Source organism: Carlito syrichta, unplaced genomic scaffold (assembly GCF_000164805.1).
Source record: "Carlito syrichta isolate Samal-C Ts95f unplaced genomic scaffold, Tarsius_syrichta-2.0.1 Scaffold308811, whole genome shotgun sequence".
NCBI classification, from domain to species: Eukaryota; Metazoa; Chordata; class Mammalia; order Primates; family Tarsiidae; genus Carlito; species Carlito syrichta.
The window spans coordinates 528,798-539,622 of record NW_007252907.1 but is presented as its reverse complement, the minus strand read 5'-3'; the positions used below and the strand labels follow the sequence as shown (position 1 = coordinate 539,622).

Below are 10,825 nucleotides of genomic sequence, written 5' to 3'. Positions count from 1 at the left end.
AGCCTTCTGAGTAGCTGGAATTACAGGCATGCGCTACCACGCCCGGCTGATTTTTTGATTGATTGTGGAGATGAGGTCTCACTGTCCAGGCGGGCCTCGAACCCGCGGGCTCAGGCAATCCACTCACCTCATCCTCCCAAAGTCGCGGGATTATCAGCTGAGCCACCGAGCCTGGCTTGTTTTGTTTTTTAATCTCCCGTTTGGGGCTGAATTTTAAAGAACATGTTAATGGAAATCTGTGTTGGAAAGATTAACTTAGGGTCTTTGGAGGTGAGAGAAACCAATGGTGATCATGTGTGACCAGAAGAGGAAGAGATGATAACATGTCTTGGTCATTTGTTGCAATTGTGGCTTTTCCTCAGTCCTTCATGCATTTCCCCTAAAGCCCTAGAGCAGTGCTAGAGTGATCATCAACTCTTAGCCACCTGGTTCCAGGCACATATACGTTGCTCTATTTAAATGGTTAGGTATGCCTGTAAACGGTAGTTAATAAGAAAATAAACTTTATAGAGCACTAAAAAGTTAATATTTAACTGTCAGGTTAACATGAGCGATTTTGAAAATGATTGGTGTCTGTTCATGGTTATAATTAACTACATTAAATGGAGTCATCATGGTGGAGAAGCCTCAGAAGCAGATTCTCCAAGTCCTTTCCTATACAACCTGGCTATTCCATTTATCACACTGTCATTATAGTCTTCCCAATAAAGCTTTTTTAACCTTTAAAAGAAAATGTGGGCCGGGCTCGGTGGCTTAGCCCGTCATCCCAAACCTTTGGGAAGCCAAGGCAAGTGGATTGCCTGAGTCCGCGGGTTCAAGATCAGCCTGGGCAACTTGGCGAGACCTCATCTGTACAATAAGTCAAAAATTAGCTGGGCACGTTAGCACACGCCTGCAGTTCTGGCTACTTGGAAGGCTGAGGCAGAAAGATCACTGGAGCCAGCAGGTCGACGCTGGAGTGGCTGTGAGCTTGCCACTGCACTCCAGCTTGGGCGATAGAATGAGACTCCCAACTCGAAAAAGAAAGTGTACTTAGGTAGACATATTCAACCTTGTTAAATATTTTAAAGGGTTATTATTCTAGTTTAGATTAAGGCAGGGATAACGTGTCTCTGAGCCTTGTCACTGCTGAGGACAAGGGCTCTTCAGCCTGACCCTCCTGGGGCGAGATTCTTGAGCTTTGCGGCTTGGAAGGCTCCCGAGATGGGCAAGACAGTGACTTCCCATATGTGTCCCCGCCTAAGCCCTGGAACCTTCAGAGTGTTTCATTATGTAGCAGAAAGGACCTTGCAGCTGCGCTCGAATCAAGACCCCTGAGTTAAGGAGATTATCGCGGGCTGTCGCTGTCCGGGTGGGCTCAGGGTGACCCTGAGGGTCTTTATACAAAGAAACTGGGAGACTCAGGGCCAGGGACGGAGGCGTTATGCTTAAAGCAAAGGGAGACAGTGTGAAACAGGCCGAGGAATGAGGAAGCCGGCGGCATCCAACGAGGCAAGGAGGCGGGCCTTCCCTTGGCCTCCAGAAGGAGGGCACTTGTCGGCACCTGGATTTCGGGGGTCTGGTCCTCCCTGCAGGGTGTGGTGATCTGTTACAGCCCCAACCACTAGAGGACTCGGCGCCCCAGGAATGCCCAGCCCCGACCAGTGGCCGCTGACCTTGCGAGAGCCCCGTCCCCGACTCCCTGTGCCACCTTCAGGCAAGTGTGCCTCAGCCGGCCCTCCAGCCCCCGTTCTTGTTTTGAGGGATTACGTGGGAAATGCTGACTCCCTTTCTGCATGCTGCCCGGAAGCGTTTGCAAGGTTGTCCCCTTGGGTCTTCCTCTGGAGGCTAGAGTCTTGAAGTTTTTCTCTCTTTTTTTTTTTGAGTTGGAGTCTCACTCTGTCGCCCAGACCAGAGTGCAGTGGCCACTCCCGGCCATCGCAGCCTCGACCCCGCTGGGCTCCGGCGATCCTTCCGCCTCAGCCTTCCGAGTAGCTGGAATTATAGGCATGTGCTACCACGCCCGGCTGATTTTCTGATTGATTGTAGAGATGAGGTCTTGCTGCCTAGGCGGGTCTCGAACCCACGGGCTCAGGCAATCCGCTCACCTCAGCCTCCCAAAGGCGCGGGATTACAGGCTGAGCCACCGAGCCCGGCAGTTTTTTTCACCTATTCCTCATGTCACAGGTTTCAGATTTTCCCTCCTTAAATCCGCGGCCCCATTTCATGTCCCAAGTTCACTAAAGAGACTTCTGGTTGACGTCCATTCAGCAAGTGCCTGACTGTGGTCACTTCGTCACACATGCGCCTGACCAGGGCGACCTTGGCCCACGCCCCGTCACGTCCACAGAGACGTCCTGGGCGGAGCTGCAGGTGCCGGGCGAGGTCGTGGGCGGCCTCGTCCCCACCCTTCCCTGTAGTCAGCAGACAAGACATCTCCCGAGAGTCTTCTCCGCGTCTCACTTCCCCTCCTGGGTGTGGGGGCCTTTCACCCAGCCTGTTCTGGCGTTTCCCCAGGGTCCGCACAGTGCTGTGCTGCATCTGCTGGCCGCTGCCGCTGGCGCCACGCTCGCCCTTCCTTGCCTGCTGAGTGGGTCCCGCCCCAGGTTCCCCGCCGTCGCTGCCTTCCGGGTGTTAATTTTCCCTGTGCTCCAGGCGGATGCAGCCTTGAGGCCCATGGCTGGCCTCGGCCCTGGTCTCCCCGCCCCTGTTCCCGCTCACCAGCGCTGGTTCCCCTCTTGCGGCCTGAGTGTGGCCCTTCCCTCTCTTCTTGCCGTCTGAGAGCCGCCACGCACCCCAGCCAGTGTGTTGTTCTTGTTTCAAACATAACTTTAAATCAGCGCTTAATTTTTTTCCTCTTTAACATTTGGGCAAGCTTAAGCTCATACTTTGTACCTGGCTCTTCTTTCTCCCTCTCTTTTTTTTGTGTGACTGCCCTTTAAACAGGAGCCGTTAGGCCGTTCCCCAGGGGCCACATCCACACCTTCAGACCTGCTTCATTTTCACCTGCAGGGGCAATTTGCCATCGGGTGGCTAGAATTTCATTTCTGAGAGCCTTCCATTCCTCTTGGAATGTCTTCCCTTTTGAGTTTCAGGTCGTGCACGCATGTATTCTTTTGAACATTTAAAATCAGTTTTGCTGGGCTCGGTGGCTCAGCCTGTAATCCCAGCGCTTTGGGAGGCTGAGGTGAGTGGATTGCCTGAGCCCGCGGGTTCAAGACCCACCTGGGCAACTTGATGAGACCTCATCTCACAATAAACCAAAAATCAGCCGGGCGTGGTAGCGCACGCCTGTAGTTCCAGCGACTTGGAAGGCTGAGGCGGAAGGATCGCCGGAGCCCAGCAGGTCGAGGCTGTGGTGGCCGGGAGCAGCCACTGCACTCCAGTCTGGGCGACAGAGTGAGACTCCGACTCAAACAAACAAACAAAAAATATATATATATAAATGAATAAGTAAATAAAATCAGTTATTTTACGCGTGAGCGTTCAGCCCCAACTCTGGACGGCTTCTCTGTGCTTTCCTCCGAGATCTGGGTATTTCTGCTTCAGCAGCAGAACCTCTCCACCCCATCTGGCCTCTACCTGGCCCCCACCCCCACACACACCAGGTGATCAGAATTACATCGCCGTTGGCTCCACTCTCTGTGAGATTAAATGATCGGCAAGCCAAGGGAAAAGTGTATCTGACACCTGAGCTTTAGTTGTGACTTCTAGCTACTCTCGAGGTGTTTGGCAGTGCCGAAGTATGTCTGTCTTTCCTCATCGTTTTGTGATCATTGTCATCCGTTTGCCTAAACCACCATCAGTGTGTGGCGTGGCCTCCAACGACAGTATGTCTGTCGCCCTCGCCTTTCCTCAGTACCCAGATGCTCTGCACTGGGCTGTTGCCCGAGTCCACAGAGGCAAGCGGCTTCTCCGGGTACACAGGGGACGCTACCCGTGTCCACAGAGGTACACAGCTTTTCCATGGACACACAAAAAGGCTGCATCTCCTCTTCTGCCTGGGCTCTCATTGTAAGTCCTGTCTCGCAGTCTTAGTGGTCTCTAGAAGCTGTGTTTTCGTCCCCAAGTTAAAATCCCAGCTGACTCTGGTTTCTGCGCTCTGCTGTGACAGACAGGCATCTGGAGCTGTCTGTATGGCTTCCGTTTTTTCCTGGGTCAGGTCCTGGGACTTCTGCCGCTCACATTCTTCTTTCTGTGAGACCCCCGAGACCTTCGGTAGTCATCAGCTTCGCAACTTTAACTCGACATTTTGTGACTTCAGAGGCTTCGCCTTGTGATCAGCTGATCTCCAGGCAAATGTGTTTCCAAATCTTTGTGAGATACCTATGTATATGTCTTTTATTGTGTTTCCTTGCTATAGAAAAGTTTTAATTGTACATATTTATCTAGAAGTCAGAGAAAATCTAGATGTCCAAACCGAGGATCTAAGGCTTGCCCAAAACTTGCAGTGCATGTATGCCTTTCCCCCGTATGCCAAAAGATAACATACTATTTTGATAGATGAAGCCTTCAGCCCAAACAAAGAAGTCTTTCTGACTAGCACGCTCGTCTCGTACTCTCTGCAGTCCAGCCCTGAGCTCCACAGAAGAGGAGCTGTGCCTTCTCCGCCCCCGGCGCTTCCGTTTCCTGCCCCAACTCCAGAGGCATTTGGAGGGTCTTGCCAGACATTGTCCTTCCCCCCGGATGAGTCAGCAGGTGCAGGCTCCGGGTGGCGCGTGCTCTGCCGCGTCCTGGGTCTGTGCCTGAAAGAGCGTTCTACGGTCGGGCCTTGCCCAAACTCCCGACTTCTCTTTCCTCCCGGGAGCCAGCCATAGGTTTTCTTCCAGTCGGCTTGTCTTTGAGAGACGGGGTCTTGCTGTTGGCCAAGTGGACCTCAAGCGGTCCTCTGACCTCAAATGATCCTCCTCCCTCAGCCTCCAAGTAGCTGGAATTACAGATAGGAGTCACTGCACCTGGCTAATTGTTCTTAGTTTTCTTAAGCAGAGGGTCCTTCCCAGAGTTTGTTTTTTGTTGTTTTTTTTTTTTTTAGTTGGAGTTTCACTCCGTCGCCCAGACTAGAGTGCAGTGGCCGCTCCTGGTCACTGCAGCCTTGACCCGCTGGGCTCCGGCGATCCTTCCACCTCAGCCTTCTGAGTAGCCAGAATTACAGGCGTGCACTACCACGCCCAGCTGATTTTTGATTTCTTGTAGAGATGAGGTCTCGCCAAGTTGCCCAGGCGGGTCTCGAACCCGCGGGCTCAGGCAGTCCACTCACCGTGGCCTCCCAAAGCGCGGGATTACAGACTGAGCCACCGAGTCCGGCTCCTGCCCAGTTTTTAAGCAATCACTTTCTTCTATTCTGAACACTTTTCCTGGAAAGTCCCTACTGGCCATTTTCTTTGCTCTGGTTCTTATTTTGCTGTTGGACACAAGAGTGTCTGTGAGTGAGTATTATGAGACAGGTATGTCAATCATTGCTTAGGGTTTCTTACCTGAGAACAGTGACCCTGATGATTGGGAGCCTGACTGCAGGTTGTTGGTTATTTGTGGTCCGGGAAGATGGCCTGTCTTTTGTTACTTTCTGTTAACATCTGAGGACAGAGGCGACTAAAGAAGACTCAGTGGGAAAATGTTGTTAATTGTGAGTTGCCCAAATCAATTTTAGTGATTTATAAAACTTTTGCTTTGATGTTCTCCATGCTGTACTCACCCTTGGCCATATGACTAATAGAAAGGTACTAGGTTAGCCAGGTGTGGTGGCTCACACCTATAATCCCAGCACTTTGGGAGGTGGAGGCAAAAGGATTGTCTGAGTCAGGAGTTCAAGACCAGCCTGGGCAACTTGGTGAGATCTCGTCTCTACAATAAATAAAAAAAAATTAGCCCGGTGTGGTGGCGCATGCCTATGGCTCCAGCTGCCTGGAAGGCCGAGGCAGAAAAATCACCTGAGCCCAGCAGGTCGCGGCTATCGTGGCCATGAGTGAGCCACTGTGCTCCCGTCTGGACGACAGAGTGCGACTCTAGCTCAAAAAAAAAGAAGGAAAGGTGCTAGGTTGACGCTGAAAGTGCTCGTCCTGGTTGCCCATTAGTCACCTTCAGGCCCAGGTAGTGCTTTTTCGACGTGTAGTGTTGTTTTAAGTCATCACATCTTCAGAAGAGAAAATGAGGAGCATAAAAACATCGTCTGAGAAAGATTTCTTGGAAGACTCAGGAGACGAAGTGTTAAGTTTATATCAAAAAATAGCATCCCTTTTTCCTGCATGTAGGCATTCCATTTTTTAAATTTTACTGTAGTCTTTATTAGCTCATTCATGGTTTTCAGTTCTGCTGTTGGATGTTGAAGAATCAGAGGTGCTCTCAGATGACAAGGGTCTGGGTCTGCAGCGCTCTGTCTGGAGTGGCAGTGTCCTGCCCATGGGAAGCCTCAGACTAGACTGGCGCTGGGCCACAGCTCCCAGGAACCCAGTGGCATCTTCCCGTGTTGGCGCCCACCCTCGTTCCCCGCGGTCCCGCTGCTACTTGGTAGTTGTCCGCACTGGCTGATGGTGATGGCACAACGCTCAGAAGTCCTTGAGGCGGCTGTTTGGAAGGTGTTCAGTGGTGGCAGATGAACTGAGGGGTCTTTCCTGTTAGTTGTCTTGGAGTCAGTTCCCTGCGTGCCGTTCTGTGTTCTGGTATCTCTGAGTCCTGAGCACTTGGGCGCATCTTAACTGTGGCTTGCTGAGGTTGTCATTTGCCAACGGACTTGATGTTCCCACTGGCCCCGTGGGGCCTGGGGATGAGAGCATGCCCTCTCACATCGTGGCAGGAACAGCCGGGCATCGCCACTACCTGCACCCTCGGCAGTGGACGCCACTTTGTGCAGCTATCCCTCAGCCATGCTTTCAGCTCTCCAAGAGGTGGTGGTGCATGGGCAGGTGTTGGGTCGGCCTGGCAGGGGCGCTGTGTAGAGGAAAGCCTCCCTTTTCTCTGGGTCTGGAGAGTTCCTGATACCCTCCTCTATTTCCTTAGCCCTGTTGCTAGCTAAGTAGTTTCCCTCCTTCCAGCTGCCTCTTCCTTGTCCCTCTCTCTTGACCGCTCAGCTTTGGTTAGTGCGGGCTGGGTGCCAGTGACACCAGGATATATGGCACCGTCACTCCTCCCAGCGGGAGCCCACGCTTGTGAGGGTGCTTACTGGGACGCACGTAGCAGCCCTTTAGAAGCGGTGGCCTCGAGCAAGGCCAGCCTTGAAGAGAAGTGCAGGAAAATGGTCCTCAGTGGGCGGGGCGGGGCGTCCCTGGCTCTGCTCGCTCACAGCGAGCATTAATTTGTTTTTATTTTTTGAGTTGGAGTCTCACTCCGTCGCCCAGACTGAAGTCTCGACCTGCTGGGCTCCGGCGATCCTTCCGCCTCAGCCTTCTGAGTAGCCGGAACTACAGGCGCGCGCTACCACGCCCAGCTGCTTTTTGATTTATTGTAGAGATGAGGTCTCGCCAAGTTGCCTAGGTGGATCGAACCCGCGGGCTCAGGCAATCCACTCACCTCAGCCTCCCAAGGCGCAGTATTATAGGCTGAGCCGCTGAGCCTGACCGAGCATTAATTTTAGTTTTCATTTCTGCTGTTGGATTTTGAAGAAACAAAGGTCCAGCAGGGGCAGAGATGGCCTGGGCACCCCCAGGCTGTCCCGGCCCTCCCATTTCTAGCCATGGTTGGCGTGTGCAGGAGCTGCGTTGGGGGCTGGAACCGAGGTGCGGTGTCCTAGGAGGCCTGCCCTTGTCTGCTTTCGGCTGCGCCGTCTCTAATGGGGCTGTGCTGTGAATTCAGACTCATTTTGCCAGGGGATCTTTACTGTTGCTCCCTCGAGTAACTTGTGTTCCCAAGAAAATGCCTCAGCGGGTCCCTGATAATTCTCTTTCCCTGTTAAGTGGGCCTTCATAATTCCGATTCGCCTATAGGGTTTTCGAAAGAAATGTCTCTATGAAATGCTTCACTTTCAAGCACTGTTTCCATTGGGAGGCTGTACTGATGTCGTCGGCATCTCACTTTAAAAGGATGACCTCAAGTGTGGAGGTCAGAAAGGACGTCGATGCCTTGGGGTGGGGGCTGAGGGGAGCTTGCTTGAGACCTGGTGCTCCTGGCTGAGCAGAGACGGGAAGTATCAAAAGAGAAAAGCTCAGGAGGTGGTGTCTGTGGAACGGGACTGCTGGAACAGCCTGTATCGGTACGTTTGCTTGCAAAAAGCGGTGTCACGCCCATGCTATGCCGAAGCCTTTCATACTGTTGCATGGCATTGTTTCTGCGTCCTACTTAAGGGAGCCCTTGCGTACCAGAAGCGGCCTGACATTCGTCTTCCTGGCTCATCGTCTACTTGAGTCAGTGGTGTGAGAAGTGGGGTGGTGCTAGACTCCGGCCCTCCCAGGCACGTGGTGCAGCCTGGCTGGCAGAAGCACCACCAGGTCCGCTCTCACCTGGCACGCAGTCAGCCTCTCACAGCCCCTAGAGACAGGACAGGCAGTTTCAGGACACCGTCACCTGAGGCTTCCAGTTTACCCTAAAAGGTCTACTTCTGCTTTTACCAAACCCGCGATGTGCCCTGGTGTGTCTTGCTGCGGGGCGTCTTTCTTGTCTGTCTTAGCTGGGCAGGAGGCAGCAGCGAACGCGGACTGCCCGCAACTAACAAGAGCATGCAGGCGGAGCGAGAGGGATGTAGGGTCAGCGCCACTCAAAATTGGTGACCTGGGTGTGAACAACCAGGTATCAGCAACGTAATTTTAAAAGATCAAACATTGAAACCTTGAGGCCCTGCAGGTTACGACTGCAGTAGTTTTGTCTCTCTCCAGCTAATGTTCTCATTTTTCTTTTCTAGAAAGAAAAAAAGGGTTTTTTGAAGCTGCTTTCTGGCGCCTCCACTAAACGCAAGCCCCGAGTGTCACCCCCCGCGTCACCCACCCTGGACGTGGAGCTGGGTGGGGAGCTGTCCCTGCAGGGTGCAGTGGGCCCCGAGCTACCGCCAGGTGCTGGCCACAGCAAGCCTGGCTCCTGCCCCACGGACGGGGACGGCCCGGGGACCCCAGCGGCCAGCGCAGCACTAGCCCAGGACGCCTTCCATCGAAAGAGTGGCTCCCTGGATGCCACCATCCCCATCGCCCCGCCCCCCCGCCAGGCCTGCTCCTCCCTGGGTCCTGTGGCCACCGAGGCCAGGCCTGTCGTCTGCGAAAGGTGAGTCTGGGAGCTGACAGGGCGAGCCCCTGTTTCGCCCAGGCGGGTTTGTATTGGTGTTGATGGCATCTCCACTTCCTCCCGTGCTCTCGCCTTCTGCTGGCTACAGCATGCCCTGGCCGCCGCCTCCCTGTGTTCCTCACAGGGTGGGCCCAGCCTTCTTTCCGTTCTCCATCACTCACTCCATTCGGACCCCAGGTAAATGTGTCAGCCCCGAGGAACACATCCACGTTTCCTGCTTTCTTCCTTCGGTTCCATCACCAGCCATCACTCCCGTGTTTATCTTTTGCCATTGTGATGAAAGGTCTGTATCATCACCTGCCAGCTATAGAGCACCTGCAAAATTCTGCCAGCTAGAATGCCCTGCTCCTCCGTCCTGAGAGAGTGTGTGGCTGAGTTCTCCCTCTGGGTTCTGGCTCTTCTGACCTGGTGACATGGCTGAGCTGCACTCAGAATAATGGGCCCTTTTGGGATTCTGGCCTTAAGTGGTGATCAGAAAGTTGTCCATTTGACAGTCTCTAGGCGTATGTGGGGAAAGAAAGCAGATCTTCACCAAGACAGATAGCTGCTAGGATTGAATAAGCTGAAAAATAAAATGCTGTTTGTTGCAAAAGAAAACATCAGGAGGTTCACCAGAAATAGTGGACTAATTTCACGTTACACAGACATGTATAGCTTTATACAGATATTGGGGGGGGGGGCATTTGTTTTGTATCATCTTTGTTTTGTTGTTTCTGTCAGCTTTGTTTCCCCATGCCTGCATTTCATAGGTAAAGCACATTTCTGCTTTGTGGAAGGGTCACCTCTTTGGGGGCATTATCTGTGCTGATTGGATTCTTGCTATGACTCAATGTGACCTCACCCAGGACAGCTGTGTGTGTACATTTGTCCCTAACAGAATGAGGCCTTCACTCATGTGTTTTGGCAATACTGTTTTACTCAAGAATAAGCCATGAAAAATAGAATACACTTCAGATGACCTGTGTACCTGAAGTACATCGTACGCAGTTTATTGTGTATTTTTTACAGTGGGGTGAAATGATTCTGTTTGTAGTTCTAATCCTTCTAAGACCGGTTTTAGAGTGAGACGTTGCCCCGAAACCGTGTTTCCCAGCGCAGATGAAGTCACACGTCTCTCCTCTGGGCCGTGCTCCTCCTGGTGGAGCTCTGGGATGGTGTCAGGGTCACCCCGTCTCTGATTCCATGTTGTGCTCTTGGTCGAACTTCGGAATGTTCTCTGATCCCGTGTTGTGCTCTTGTGGAGCTCTGGGATGTTGCCTGGCCTCGCCCCATTTCTGATGCCGAGAGTTACCTTCCTTGGTAGCTTTGGTCCGGCACCTCCTTTTCTGGAGCTGGTGCCATTGCTGTCTGCTCTCTTTGATCACGCGGCTCCTCCCTCTCGCTCCACAGACATTCTCTGCCATTTCCCTTCGCGCCGCGTCTCCCTGTCCTGTTCTTGGTGTGCTTGTATGACTTTCAAGCAATGTTCACTTGGCCCAGACCCTCCCGAGACGCTGCTGGGCCACCCCCGACCACACACTTCTCTTCCCCTATGGATGTTCGGGTGCCTGTGACCTCCACGCCCAAGCCCTGGTTCCTAGAGGGGCCTAGTCCCAACAGTGGGCTCCCCCGTCCAGCCCTAAGAGGAGGCCTCGCTGGTACGGCC

The 10,825-nt window shown here is 53.0% G+C and overlaps 1 protein-coding gene across 1 annotated transcript in view; it reads left to right on the top strand.

The window, feature by feature from the left end:
- The window catches only part of SH3RF1 (SH3 domain containing ring finger 1), a 166,893-nt gene that overhangs the window by 145,174 nt on the left and 10,894 nt on the right, over positions 1 to 10,825 (top strand). The window contains exon 10 of the mRNA XM_008065841.2: positions 8,807 to 9,159. Coding sequence (XP_008064032.1) covers positions 8,807 to 9,159 — 353 coding nt within the window. The remainder of the gene's footprint in view (positions 1 to 8,806; positions 9,160 to 10,825) is intronic.